We start from the raw sequence: 14895 nt of genomic DNA, 5'->3' as shown, positions 1-14895 counted from the left end.
ACAATGAGTTCTCATGAAGTTTATATGATTTCAAATGGAATAATGTAATCTTTGATCGGAGCTAAAAAATATCTACCTTATTGTTTCTTTTAAAAAAAATAAAAACAAGGTGAAATTTCCTTGCCCCTGTAGTCTTAGAAAATTTTACAAAATAAATAAAATCATTTAATTGCCCACAAAGGCATTTCAACTCGTTTATTTACGAAAAAATGAATGAAAACCAAATTAAAACTAATAATATAGAAAAGTTGGACAAACGTTAAATCAGAACTATTAGTATTTCTCAAACAATAAGAAGATAGTTATACATGTGCTAGATTTTAGAGAATTTTGTTAGAATTTATCTTAAAATAAATAACATAATCTTTGTATAGTCGGTGTGTATATATTAAATAAATAGTTAAATTTTGCAGAATCTCTACCTGAACAAATTGTAAAATAGGCTCCCGACAATAACATTTAATCATACTCAAATTTCAATAATGCATCAAAGAAGCTCATAATATAAAACCTCAAACTCCACACCTACACTGCACGGATACAATAAATAAATTCACTTTTTGGGTAGCAACCTAATTTGATATGCAGTGGGAGTAATGAAGGGGTAAAAAGGCATTAACTGGATCACTATAACTCTGCCTGTTTTTAATACCTGAAATGATGTGGCAAACTACAGACTCAAATTTCCAAAAGTAACGCTGCATATAGGCCATATGCTACGAATCTCATTTTCCCTTTACTGGACAACTGTTCAAATTCACTTTACGCACATGTAACATATACAATACATGTAACACAGCAGCATGCAACAATGACTTCCACACTCCAACAATCCATCCATCCATCATACATCTCTCCCTCCACCCTCATTTCAAATTCCTCTAAATATCAATAATTAATGAAAAATCATGTTTTGTTCAACTAAATCAATTGCGTAGTTGATATATTTATTTTGTGATTTATCAAATTTTTTGAACGATATATTAATTATACAGTAAGTGTATTACACTTGTCGAATGATTGGTTTAAGATCCGGCAAAATCCAGTCTGAAAAAGAATTTTTCAGAATTAATTGACAATAATAATAATAAGCAGAAAAAAATGAGAAAATATAGGGAATTAACATTAATGATCTCATGCAAAAAATCCGAGTGTCACGTGCCTCCCTAGCATGCTATATAAAGAGGGACACCATAAGAAAAAGAGAGAAAGGGAGAGGCAGCTCAACAGAACTAACATCAGAATTGAAACAATGGGGAAGAAAAGCCAATGCCGACGCAAGTTGCTTTCACATTTCTTCCTCTTACTTCTTTCCCTCTTCCCCGCTCTTTCTCTCTCTGAATCCTTTGATTATGAAGATGCTCTGTCCAAGAGCCTCCTCTACTTTGAGGCGCAGCGCTCCGGCCGCCTCCCCTACAACCAGAGAGTGCGGTGGCGCCACCACTCCGGCCTCACCGACGGTCTCGAGCAAGGGGTCTGAACAACGTTTCTTTCGTAATTAATGCATTTAAACCATTTTGTTAATCTCATTAAATTGAGTTAGTATGGGCAGTGTGTGACAGTTTCTAGGTTGTTTGTTGGGAATAGGTGGACTTGGTGGGAGGCTATTATGATGCTGGCGACAATGTGAAGTTTGGTCTGCCAATGGCCTTCACCATTACAATGCTTTCATGGGGTGTTCTTGAATTCCGGGATGAAATTGCCGCCGCCGGCGAGCTCCGCCACGCCCTTGATGCGATCAAATGGGGAACTGATTATTTCATCAAAGCACACACTCATCCTCATGTTCTATGGGCTCAGGTGATTGAATTCTTTCTTTCATCCTCATGTTCTATGGGCTCAGGTGATTGAATTCTTTCTTTTTTTCTCAACTTTTTGTGGGGATGTCGTGTCGCTTATTCTTTCAAAAAATTTCAAAAAATTCACTCAAAGAGAAGCACGAATTTTCACTTCAAGAAAAAGTGTGGGCTTTAATCCCCCAATCACGCCGGAGAATTAAAGTGGGTTTGAATCTTGGAGAGAGCTGCAGTGATTACAGTAACACACGCCCCTGATTTCTGGGTGGGTCCGAAAATTTCAAATCTTGTTTATAGTCATCACTCTAAAGTAGCTAGTGTCGGTTTCGGACAACAGAGAAAATGTCGTGTTAAGGAAAAGTACGAGCAATTATCTCGTGCTTTGTGATATGATTAAGGGGGGAACAATGATAACGACGGACGTTTAATTTAGACTTAGTGGTGGTTGCTCAGGTGGGTGATGGCGACACCGATCACCTGTGCTGGCAGCGGCCGGAGGACATGACGACGTCCCGCCGCGCATACAAGTTGGATGAGGACAATCCCGGGTCCGAAGTGGCGGCGGAGACAGCAGCGGCCATGGCAGCGGCCTCCATCGTGTTTAGGAGAACAAACCCACATTACTCCCACCTTCTATTGGAGCACGCACAACAGGTAAGTTAGTTAATGAGGTGGTTAGAGAGGCAGACAGAAGTAGGTCTTTTGTTCATTATTTAATACGGCTTCACGTAATCTTCCTTCTTACTTTGTGACAAAAGCAGTTTAATTAACAAAAATAGGTGGAGCAGTGAAAAGCAATGCCAAATTTTAGTTCATTTCAGGTTGCTAAAATTTAAATTAATCATACGATAAGTCTATTATATATAAAAAAAAAAAGATAGATGAAATAAGATAGAGATATGTAAGAAAAGAAGGTGGGTTGATGAAGTGTTTATGTGTGTTGCAGCTGTTTGAATTTGGGGACAAGTATAGAGGTAAATATGACAAGAGTATAGGAGGAGCAAAGGGGTATTACACGTCGGTGAGCGGGTACATGGACGAGTTGTTGTGGGCTGCTTTGTGGCTATATAAGGCCACCGACAACTCCAATTACCTCAATTATGCTATTCAAAACGCCCTTCCCTTTGGTGGGATCAGTTGGGCCATCACTGAGTTCAGCTGGGATGTTAAGTACGCCGGTCTCCAAATCATTGCCTCTACGGTAATTTCTCTTCTTTTTCTACTAGAATGAATATCGAGGATTTTTTTCTTTTAATAATTGAAACTCAAAATCTCACATATAACCCAAAGAAGGATTCTTTTTATAGTCAATATGGCATCATTAGCATTGGCGTAAAGTGCGACAAAGGCTACCCCTCCACGCTTAGTAAACTTGGTCTTGGATTTTCACCTTTTTCAACTCATCAAAACCAAATCAAAACATTTTACACCTCTCTCTTCCTAACCCCCCCCCCCCCAATGCTTTCAAGATAGAGGAATTCATAGAGTCCCAACATTTTCCTTGATTGCAGTATAATTGGTGGAAGTTTATTCACCAAGACTCGAAAAAGTCCTCTCCTATAGTGGCATCGTCACTAACCCTTGTCCCCTAAAGGGGAAATTGTACTTTTATTACTATAGAATATGGAGTATTGCATTTTTGGTCTTACAGTCTGCGGGTTAATATTTTTTATCCCACAAATTTAAAAAGTAATTTCAATATATAACAAATTTGATCCCAGTTGATTAGTAGATATAACTATATTTACATGATTTTTAATCTTATGTTCAAAAAATTAATCCAGTAAGATAGGGGATCGAAAGTACAAACAGTCGTGTCCTATATGTGCCAAAAGAAATGCAATTTTCCATCCCCTAAATGCAGACGTCTCTGTTTGTGTTTCTTCTTCTTCTTTTTATAATATAAGTTAGTATTTTTGCAGTTGCCGATGGAAGGTAAAAACAATCAACAGCAGGAGATCCTCCAACAATACAGGTCCAAGGCAGAGCACTATATTTGTGCATGCTTGAACAAGAACAATTCCACTAATGTGCAACGCACCCCAGGTGGACTCCTCTACACCCGCCAATGGAACAACATGCAGTATGTTTCAACTGCTGTTTTCTTACTCACAGTCTACTCTGAACACCTCCATGCCACCAATCAAATGCTCAACTGCCCCACAGATTCAGTGGGATCCCATGAGATCCTCTCATTTGTCAAATCACAGGTGGCCTACATTTTGGGCTCCAATCCCATGGGAGTAAGCTACTTGGTTGGCTATGGACCAGCCTATCCCAAGAGAGTGCACCATAGGGGTGCATCCATGGAACCATACAGAGAGAGCAAGGTTTTTGTAGGGTGCACTCAGGGTTATGATCACTGGCATGGTCGCCAGGATCCAAACCCGAATGTTCTTGTCGGAGCCCTGGTTGGTGGACCTGATAGCAAAGATGAATTCGTCGACAGACGGGGAAACTTTGTGCAAACTGAGGCTTGCACTTACAACACTGCTCCACTGGTCGGTGTTTTCGCCAAACTGAATGCACTAGAAAAGGGTAGCTCCAATTCTACTGCCTCTGCTGGTTTCTCACTGGTTTCTTCAATATAAAAAGTAAGAGAATGTATACAAATTGGGGGGATTCTTTAGTATAGCCAGTAAGGTTATTGTATCTTCCATAAGATTAAAATATAACGTCTTTGAAGAAATTATGAAGGTGAAAAAAGAGTGATAGACTTCAAGAAAAGGAACTTGAGTCATTTTTGTTTTGTATTTCTGTTGAATCAGAAATCCAATGTCTATTTCAATAGAGTGCCTGAACATGGCACATGGCGGAAGATGCCAATTATTCAGAACAGTGTTATATATATATATATATTCATATTAGGGAATGGTATTTAATATTTTGTGGGGGAATGCAGCAAGCAAGATGAGGTCTTTAATTTGTAATAATCTAGCAGTACATGTTCAACACTAACCTTCTTCTAGCATTTAACATGCGAACAGCATAGCAATACCAAGCTCTAACCACCAGTCACTTATCATACTTCTTGCATCCCAATACCAACCTCTAACTACCGCTTCTCTCACCGACAGCACAAAACTATTGGTACAGAATTCATAAGGAACAAAGTTTTCGACATCCACACATGGGCTGGGCATCAAATAGAGGGGTCAGCATTCATTGCTCATCACTTATGAGGAAAAGCTACCACACGAATGCCTAATGTAGAACTAATAGGAGTAGGAATTATGAGACTCACGCCAATCGAACTGATTTTTCAATCACTCAATGATTCTGGATCTTGCTTGCAGATCCGAGACTTTGATTCTTGACATAGTTCAACTTACATAACAATGCGTACCCTTGTTATTGGACCTTGATCAATTTTCACTTTTACTGGGTAAAGGTCATTGATGTGGGGGTCACACACCACAATTGGGTAAATTATAAAAATACCCTTAAGGAAATGAAAAAATGATTAAACGCTCCAAGATTAGTGTAATTCTATTTGGGTTCAGATCGGGTCGGCACCATCTGAGCGGAACTGATGACGTCGTCATCAAATTTGACTGTTGAATCCTTGTGTGGGCAACAACTATCTTTGAATTACACCACTTGGATGTCACTAGCCAAGTGTGACCTGTCTATAAATACCCCTTCAACCTCAATGCCAAGTAAGGACCAAAAACTAAAACTCAAAATAGCAAAGTGCGGACACGACCTTTGGAACTTGTACGAGGTTAGGTAATTCGTAGCTCAAATCATGCATGCATTGTAATTCTTCGAGATATTAGCCCGTGCAGTCAATACAGCTTCTGCAGATAGACTGTACATGCACAAATGCTACCAACTGATTTTTACCAAAGAAAACCAATATTACAGAAACAAGAACGCCATGCAGCTAACCAAGCAAAGAAAGCAGTTGGAAGCACATCCCTTAATAGTAATAATGTTTCTCATGTTCAACGTTACACTTCCTTTGACATCATAAACTAGTGTTCTTCAATATGCAGCAAGTTTCAGAGGTTGAAGGACCATAACTTTGAGTTTGAGTTGCCACTATCTCTGTTCACATAGAATATCTAACATGCAGACAACCTATAAGAAAGCAGAAGAGACAGAATAGAGGCAACCTGTAAGAAAGAAGTAATATAAGAAAATGGGACATTAACCATGATGGTGAAGCCTACTCTATAGCCTTCAAAAGAAAAGAAAAGAAATAAAATAATTAAGCACTCTTCAAATACATTTAGGACTTAAACTATGGGTAGTTTTTACATTACTCATTACCATCCAAATATGACTTGTAAATTTAATCTTAGTTTTGATTGCCATCTTTTCGGGCAATGGTTGGCAAGAAATATACTTTGCAAGGAACCATGCTGTATCTGGGCTTCTGGCACCAAAAAACATCAGAAATTGGCTACACATACTTTAAAATACATTAAAAAGTTTCAGTTTAATGATTTACATCCACACTGGGAAGAAAAAGAAGAAACTAACGGTAGAGAAAGAACAGATTACCAAGAAGGAGAAGATGTCTGCATGAACTTATACAGTACGAAACAAAATGAAACCGCAAAAAATGAGTGTCAGAAGACTTCATTCAGAGCTATATTAAGTTTATTAACCAAAAAAGATCTCAATGATATAATAAATGAATGTGTATTTATTTATGGACATAAATAAAAAGGGCTAACCGTTCAAGGAGTCCAGAAATTACGACGAAGAATTAGTAGGCTAAGACAGAATGATGATTTACAACCAAAGCGGACTATAAATTACCATACAAAACGAAGAAGAAAATATGTAAATTCAGTCTAACCTACTCAAAAACACAATAGATATGAAAATTACCAATCTGCATTTCGTAAACAACCAAAATCTTAGGAACCTGCTGAAGGATTCCGCCGATAATTAGGTCAAGCGGAAGGCCTCCGATGTGCGCCGGCGGAGCCTCCTAGAGCATGGAATACCCCGGATAAGTGTGATGTAGAGATTGGGGCTCCAGGCAACTGGAACATTTGCTTTAAATGCCTTGAAACCACTCATTTTTTCTACTTTTTTTCTTCACTCGTTTTCTCCGCAAAAAGGAAACTGCTCAGCTGATTATCATTAAAAACTGAGAAGAAACAGAGACCAGACATTCGGAGAAGATAGGAACCAAATCGGCGAGAGGTTACATTTCGGTGGCGAAGCTCTCAATGCCGTCGTGAGCAATCGTGACTGAATGCTGCGGAATTTGGGCCACGGCCCATAAGTACGGGTTGTACGGTCGACCCAAAGGCCCATTTTTATTTTTCTCCACAAATCTGCTAACTATATACTCAAGTTTGCTGATAATTGGACGGCAATTGTGTAAAACTCTCAAATTTAGGAGAGCAAAACCCAACTCCATTGTAGAGAATATGGAGAAGAAAGTATGAACTTTCATAAAATTATCAAGCCAATCGGCAATGATGTACAATCAGCCCTATATATACAAGACCAAGAAAGAATCAGCTAACTAATCCTATCATAAGAAATTGAAAAATAATAGACTGTGCAATAAATTAACTAACTAAGTGTACAATAGAAAATATACAAGTGAATGGAGGTCGCTAGGGACCTCATAAGAAAGCAGGTTGCGAGTGATGATCTGGTGGGATGGTGATGCGACATGGTGAGAGACAGCGACCTTGAGTCCGAGCTAGCGACCCCGAGGACTTGCATTTTCTTCACAAATTGGAACGAAGTTCACAAACCTAGCTTTTGTCATAATTATTGCTATAAACTTTATATCTCATTTCATTTTATAACTAATTTCATGGGTTCTTATATCTCTATAGCTTCGGGATGAGAATAACAAGATTAGCTTCGTCATCAAGGATGAAGACACCTGCTGTGAAGGAAAAAAAAATAAACATAACTTTGGGGTAAGACAAGCAACCCCGATTTTTCTTGAACTTATTAACCAATCAAGACGAAGCATAAAAGATGAACCAAGACCGATGAAGATACATTAAAAGTGTAAAAGATAATATACTGGAACAAGAAAGAAAAATTAGGCACCCCGTTCAACTGTAAGAGTAAAACCATCATCTAAGTTACTACAATGACTTGAGTTTCTACTTGTTCTGTCCCAGGGAGGAAGTCCACTACAAGAAAGTGGAAAGCATGCATCTTTTACTAACTCTGTGTAGGGGAATATTTCCAGCACACTGCTTCACCAACCAAGAAGTAAGAGCTTCAAAAGAGCCATGCGAATGTAGAGACCGTTCTTCGCTTGCCTAAAATATGCAGCCCTTGGATCGACATCCACATCAACAGTTATCTGAAATAAGCCAGAGAATACATATGTTAAAATCAGGATAAAGAAAAGTAGAACGATCTCATCAATGGGTAAATTGCCAAGTAATAGCAAAACAGAAAAGGGCAACCAACCTCATCAAGCCTCGGTAGAGGGTGCATTACAACTGCATGTTTCTGCATTACATTCAACACATCCAGATTGACAATGTATTTCCCTCGAGCTTCTTCATATAGATCAATTCTTTCACCAAAGCGTTCTCGCTGAATACGAGTTTGATACACCACATCACATTTAGAGGCCACCTCCAGTAAATCAGCACTTTCTTCCCATTCTACTCCTCTAGATGTTAGATAATCTTTTATGTCATCCTGAAATCCGGATAGGAAGTGTAGTCTTAATTCTTGTATACAATTATATTAAGAAACTTTTAATTCAATCTCAAATTAAATATCTTAGAAAAAAGTTATTTTTTCATATTAATAGTTTCAGCAAACTGAGTTCCTATCAGAAATTTAAGAGCCACCTCCTCCGTTGACAACTCCAAACCCTTTTGCTTACCTTCATTTTTACAACTTCAGGCGACACAAAGTAGATCTTAACATCCTTGTACTTAGCAAGCAAATAGGCGAGTGAGCGGACTGTCCTTCCGTAAGCAAGATCTCCAACAAGTCCAACTTTAATGCCATCAAGTTTTCCAATCTCTCTTTGAATAGTATACACATCCAGGAGGGCCTATTCATTGCCAGAGGAAAGCATTCAAAGAAATAAATAAAAAACAAAAAAAAGAGGAAGAAGAGCCAACGTATAATGAACATGTCAGATACACTCTGATATTACATATACACCATATAGGGATATCCATAACCTGTCTAACATAGCTCTTACAAATCTACAAAATGCTTCATATAAAGTAAGATGCCTAATTTGCTACATCGTTCAGTTGAAGCACATAGACGAAATTAATGGACGTCATTAATTACCAAAGCTTGATTAATGAATTTAAATTATCTTAAAATCATCTCCGGTTCCCAAACCTGAGTTGGATGTTGTCCAGGGCCATCTCCAGCATTGATAATAGGAATACTAGCCGTGGTTGCTGCCCTTCTGGCAGCACCGCTTTCAAAATGTCTCATCACGATTATATCAGAGTATCCTTCAACCGTTCTTATGGTATCTGGAGTTAAACATAAATCAACATGAACAGTTCACCGTTCAATCAAGTAAACAAACTGAGTGACGATGGAGTACCTTCAAGTGTCTCTCCTTTTGCTGCAGAGGAGAATTCACGTGCATTTTCCGTGGTCAAAACTTCCCCACCCAAACGTTTCATAGCAGACTCAAACGAAAGCCTGGTTCTAGTCGAGGGCTCATAAAAAAGTGTGGCCATTAGATACCCCTTAAGAATTTGGCTTCCAGCAGAGTTCTTCTCAATCTTCTCCATTTCAAGTGCCACCTCAAATATGGCGCTGAGAGTGTCTCTATCAAACTGCTGAGCCTCGATCACATCTTCAAGTTGAAACTTATTCCCCAATGAAAATGAATGCTTAGTATCAACTTCCAATGCTTTGCATTGGAGTCCACCCTTGGGAGACAACTTTCCTCGTCTCCAGTCAATTGCCTTGGCACCAGGGAATACGCATGAACGGGATACGTGGGCAGATTGAGATGTGGGCATAAAAGGCGTTCGCTTAACACAACAATTGAGATAATTGCAAATAAACTCGCCATCGTTTCTTGATACCTTAGGGACGAGTACGCCACCATTCAAGGCCCACGTGGAGAATGTAGAAGAGGACGCCATTACAGTCAATAGAACCTGATTACAGAGAAGCTTCAGTCAGGAAGAAAAGAAAAAGAACATTTCAATCTTAATATAATAGCTGAAACTGAAAAACCTTCAGGGGCATTTTATCAAACACATTATTGTCTCAACCGACCACATCATAGGATTGATACGCAAAAAACTCGTGACAGCAATCCACGATAAACATAAGGCATAATTTGTGAGGAACTGACCTTTGTTCGAGATTGGATCGCTGTCTGGATTTGAGCCAAGAATGTCTCGTCCTCAGTCGGTTCTCGAGAACTTATGTGAGTAGGAAAATTTAGCCCTCGGGCCTGGCAACATGAAAATATGTCTCTTCGTTTATCGAACTTTATTTTTCGGCCTCTCACTCTGATTTTATTATGTATCATTAAACGAATTTTGAGTTTTCTTTTACTAAATGAAACAATTTATTATTGTTATTATGATTTTCAATTGATTTTCCTTTAATTGTTTTGGTCTGCTTCGACTTTATCACAATAAATTGAATCCGGGTAAGAATATTCACAAGAGAATTTTTTGGATCCGCCATCCTGCTCATATGATAATGGTCAGACAATGTACTCTTATACCTTGTAACTGCTAAATTATCACACTAAGTACACCTTTACTTGGTTGAAGTTGATTAGGTTGAGATTAGTTGACTTGTGATTGAAATTAGGACTGATGAATTGAAGATTGTTTAGTAATTTGTTTATTAGATAATATTACACATTGCATTAAGTATTCATTGTGTTTTTGTTATGCTTCCTATAATACATTTGATTAATAATAAAATCTTGAGGGACAATAAAGACTCTAAGAATAATACCAAAAGTGTCAAAATCATATTACAATTCAACTTTGGATCTTCCTTCATATGCTAATCCCCTTTCTTCATCTCCACTTGAACGCAGGCCTCGAGGTTAATATGAGAAACCAGAAGTTCTTCAGCATCCTTTCGGATTTGGTGACAGCCTAATACCACTTTCATGGGATTGCAACCAAGAGAAGTGACAAGCCGGCACTCCTTATAACAGGCCAGCCTAACGTAGTAAATGAAAATTGTGAACTGAGTGGTTTAGTAATCATCATATACTCTTTAGTTTTTGTAAAAAGTAGTATATATATATATATATATATATATATATATTTTACTTATCCAATAGAAGGTAGCATCTACAAGAAAACTTTAAGAAAATAAATTTATATCTTTGAGTGAAGTATTTCTATTGTGTGGAAAAATATCTGACACGAGACATCCACGGCCTGTCGTTCCCCAAGACCAAGGGTTCATCCCTACTGAAAGGCCATTGCCATTGGTTCAAAGCAAATGTGGTCCTTGATTAAAAGTACACATAGAAAAGGGCAGAAAATTGACAGCACCTCATAATTCGAATTTTTAACCAAAAACAATACAAAAGAACATGTACGTCTGAGTCCACGGAAGTGGTTATCAGATGAAGCAGGCCGCAGCTTTTTGGTATGTATGTAACCCACACCACCAAAATGGCCCGGGACCACAACTATTTTTGTGGCTCCCCTATTTGTCAGTCTCCATTTGGATGGCTTTATGCTCATCTGCCATGCTAGGACAAGGTTCCCAGCACCTTCAAGCACCCTTCTTATTGTTAAAATGAAAAACAATCAAAGACAACATCCACATTCAGTCAATCTAATGTCTCAACCAGAAATCCATTAGACGTAGTTTTTTACATAATCCACAAAGCAAGCTCCATCCCACAATCAAGCACTAGACACTAGTGACTTGCACAGATAAATCAAACAAGGAGGCAAACATAGTTTGCCTTATTTTGGCAAATCCTAGGGGAAACCAGGGAGATAGGAACAATATTTTACACAATCCATAAAAGCACGCCTCGACTGGACGATCAAGCACTAGACAGGAGTTACATACATGATCCAACAACAAAGCATACATATATAATTTGCATTATCTAGGCAAATCCAAACCCAAACCATGGAAACTTCCATGTTGCGCTTCACTGTTTAAGATGCATAAATACTGAGGTCTGAGCTTGGAACCTGACAATGCTGCTACACAGGCACCATTGAAGGGTGGGAGCCTCTAATGGCATCCACGTCTTCATGAGGTGGAGGGGTGACAGCTGACTCCTGAACTGGGGTCTTAGTGACATCTTTGTTCTCATCAAGATTGCAGCAGATGGTTTCAAATATAAGCTCCTTCACCTCCTGGAGCCTGGCTTCAGAGAGGGAAACCTCGGCCAGGAGCCTCCAAGCATTTTCTTCAGATGCTTCCTCATAGTCCTCCTTTCTTTTCAGTACCATATGTCCACTGATCTCCCAAACGGCTGGATTCACTTGAGTGTCGAGGAGCTCAGAGCTCACTTCCCCAAGAGCCTGCTTCTCTGCATAGCACTGTTTTGTTCACATAAAACTCATGGATTAGACATTAGCCTCAGTTAGAAAATATAAATACATAAAACAGCAAATATGCAAAAGATCGAGTTCTATAAGGTGCCATGTACAGTTCTCCTAACCTGTGGGAAGAGGAAAACTCGTTTCCCGGTATCAGCAATAAGTACATTATAAGGGATGTTGTTCTCTTGCAAGCAGATGCAGGAGTCTGAGACAACATTTGATAGATCTTCCAGGGTATTCCCACCCTCAAAAACTAGACCCCTGACCGGATAATTCAGAATATCAGAGATCTTCACTCCACCATTTGTAGTTATTATCTTCTTTGACGGAGCCCTTTCTATGGGGAAAGGTGTTGCTAAGTAATAGGCCTGGAAGTGAAGATGATTGATAGTAGCAAATGCACCCAAGCTATTGTAACCCAAGCGGAAGTAGGGATTCCCTGCTTCTACAGCCATGTAGAGAGCAAGTAAGAAGCTCTCACGATCAATCCTCTGAGGCAAGCATTCAAGAATTCGAGGGATCAGCAGCACATGTCCATATTCAATTGGACTAACCTGTTAAATTGTGCAACACTACATGTAATCAAGCTATTGCTACACCTCGCTAAACACATTTAAGGGCAACATAGACCAAAAAATTGATGTGGGAGCAAAGCAAAATAGATACATACATTGATGGCGACAACGCTAGGCGAATTCTCAGCATCAATTGGTGCCTTTGGAATGAACTTGACAACATTGTCCTTACTGGGCTCAAATTGAAAGAGCAACTCTTCTTGCCCAACTTTAGTAAAATTGAACTTGTTCTCATCAAAGGGCTGCAAGACCTTATCAACACGAAACTCGGTAGGCCGCTTCTTCAGGTGTCTGCCTTCATTCAGCTGGGCAATAAATCCATACTTGCCAGGAATCACCTATAAACCATAATCATTCTAACAGTTAGAAGCAATATAAACACCAAAGGACGTTAATACTACATGTGACAATCAGAGTAGATAGTAAAGAAAAAAGAAGGAAAAAGAAATATAAAAAAGAAAGAACCTCTGACTGTAGATTAGATAGTGCGAAGACAACGACAAACCTTGGTTTCGCAAGCAGTGACATCATAGCGGAAGAGTCCTCTCTGCATACGATCCTCCCACTACCATCAAGAATCATCAATTTTACACAAAGTCGTATAATTTCAGTAGAAAAACGTAAAAAACAAACCCTGTATCAGATTTGCGGTATTTTATTTCTCTACCTCCGCAAGGAGAAGCGAGTCCAAGAAGTCAACGGGAGGCTCGTCGTTCTCGGAGCCAACAGAATCCTTTTCACAGACAACCTTGCTTGTCTTGTTAAAAGCATACAATGGCAACTTTGCCCCTAATCGAATCAACAATACAGTAAATTTCAGACCAAGAAACTACAACCAGGAGTTAAACGCACCGCATGAAATTTACACAGAAATAATAATAATAAAATAAAATAAAAAACAGACCGCAGAAACAATTAAGAAAATTACCTGGGAGGCAGCAGCTTCTGAGGCAATTGCGGCCGCAGCCGGCTGCATGGCTTGCGCCTTCCTCCGCCTCTTCCTTTTGGTAGTTGGAAACAACAGTAGGAACCCTTTTAATCCTTAGCATCATCTTAATATATCTTTCTTATAAAAATACTCCTTTTTCTCGGTAAAAGCAGACAGATTCTTAATCGAGTAACAGAATAGTAGTAGTAGTAGTAGTATATGATAATTAAATACTAATCTACAAATGCAGGGAGCTAATATAGGAGTTGACCGCCGCCAGCAAGGAAGAGGAGGTCGGAAGGGCTGCCACCTTCAGAGGGCAAAGCGCCACGTCCGCCGTGCGGCGAAGGGATGCTCCCGGTCACACAACCCTTGCGTCGTAGTGCCCGGACATGTAGAAAAGGGCGATTTACTCTTAATATAGCCGTGATTGTCGACAACTTTTCTCCCGGGGTCTTACCCCTCTCTAGAGAACAGAAAAAATAAAAAGGAACAACGCCGAAACGTCACTTGAAATCCAGGGTTCCCGGCGATTGAGATTTCGGAGAATCGAGAGAGAGAAGGAGAAGGGATTCGTAGAATCTGTGAAAGAGAAGGGGAAAATTCAATGCTAGTTCTTCTGGTGTGGTGCGTGTGATGTAATGGTGGTTGGGTTAGAGGATGGGTGAATATATATAGAGAGAGAGAGAGTGAGAGGCTGATAAGAGGGAGAGGAGAGTGAATCTGTGAATGTGGTTGTGGTTGTGATTGTATTTGTGGCAGATGGGCTCTGAACTGATTGGTGTGCCCCGGGTTTCACTGTTCCCCGTAAAGGATTCGAATCGGGTCGTCATTCGATTTGGGTTTTGGTAGGTTGAGATAAGAAAGTTATGAGAAATTGCACGACCTATTCTTGTCAAGTTAGTACGTTTCAGATTCCAAATAAAAACCCCATTATCTCCCAAGATTTTAGAGTAACAAAATTACACAACAGAAATTATTGTCCCAGTAACAATTTGCACGTGCCATATTCTATGCATGTACAATCAAATTTAAAATCTATAGCAATTAAATATTTATTTGATTGATTTTTTCAATAAATAAAGAAAACATGCATACGACATTTAAAATAT

At 39.1% G+C, this 14895-nt stretch overlaps 3 protein-coding genes across 3 annotated transcripts; 1 reads left to right on the top strand and 2 right to left on the bottom strand.

Annotated features, from left to right (window-relative positions):
- The first annotated feature begins 1213 nt into the window (after nucleotides 1-1213).
- On the top strand, nucleotides 1214-4678 carry LOC105174894 (endoglucanase 11). Its single transcript, XM_011097140.3, has 5 exons — nucleotides 1214-1474; nucleotides 1588-1800; nucleotides 2250-2450; nucleotides 2743-2997; nucleotides 3719-4678. The coding sequence occupies exons 1-5, from the start codon at nucleotides 1253-1255 to the stop codon at nucleotides 4385-4387; spliced, it is 1560 nt and encodes a 519-aa protein (XP_011095442.1). The 5' UTR covers nucleotides 1214-1252; the 3' UTR covers nucleotides 4388-4678.
- A 3080-nt stretch (nucleotides 4679-7758) lies between these two features.
- Nucleotides 7759-10425, bottom strand: LOC105174893 (aspartate carbamoyltransferase 1, chloroplastic). The gene is made up of 6 exons (XM_011097139.3): nucleotides 10090-10425; nucleotides 9322-9889; nucleotides 9108-9247; nucleotides 8632-8805; nucleotides 8205-8441; nucleotides 7759-8094 (listed from the first exon to the last, which is right to left on the bottom strand). Exons 1-6 carry the CDS (start codon nucleotides 10267-10269, stop codon nucleotides 7987-7989), a joined length of 1407 nt encoding a protein of 468 aa, XP_011095441.1. The 5' UTR covers nucleotides 10270-10425; the 3' UTR covers nucleotides 7759-7986.
- Nucleotides 10426-11542: 1117 nt separating this feature from the next.
- On the bottom strand, nucleotides 11543-14516 carry LOC105174892 (GDP-L-galactose phosphorylase 2). The gene is made up of 6 exons (XM_011097138.3): nucleotides 13784-14516; nucleotides 13523-13644; nucleotides 13361-13420; nucleotides 12951-13193; nucleotides 12400-12834; nucleotides 11543-12277 (listed from the first exon to the last, which is right to left on the bottom strand). Exons 1-6 carry the CDS (start codon nucleotides 13905-13907, stop codon nucleotides 11936-11938), a joined length of 1326 nt encoding a protein of 441 aa, XP_011095440.1. The 5' UTR covers nucleotides 13908-14516; the 3' UTR covers nucleotides 11543-11935.
- Nucleotides 14517-14895: the final 379 nt, after the last annotated feature.

The sequence above is a fragment of the Sesamum indicum genome, linkage group LG12, assembly GCF_026168435.1.
Source record: "Sesamum indicum cultivar Baizhima isolate 11 linkage group LG12, ASM2616843v1, whole genome shotgun sequence".
In the NCBI taxonomy this organism is placed as follows: Eukaryota; Viridiplantae; Streptophyta; class Magnoliopsida; order Lamiales; family Pedaliaceae; genus Sesamum; species Sesamum indicum.
This window is presented reverse-complemented; position numbering and strand designations above follow the sequence as displayed.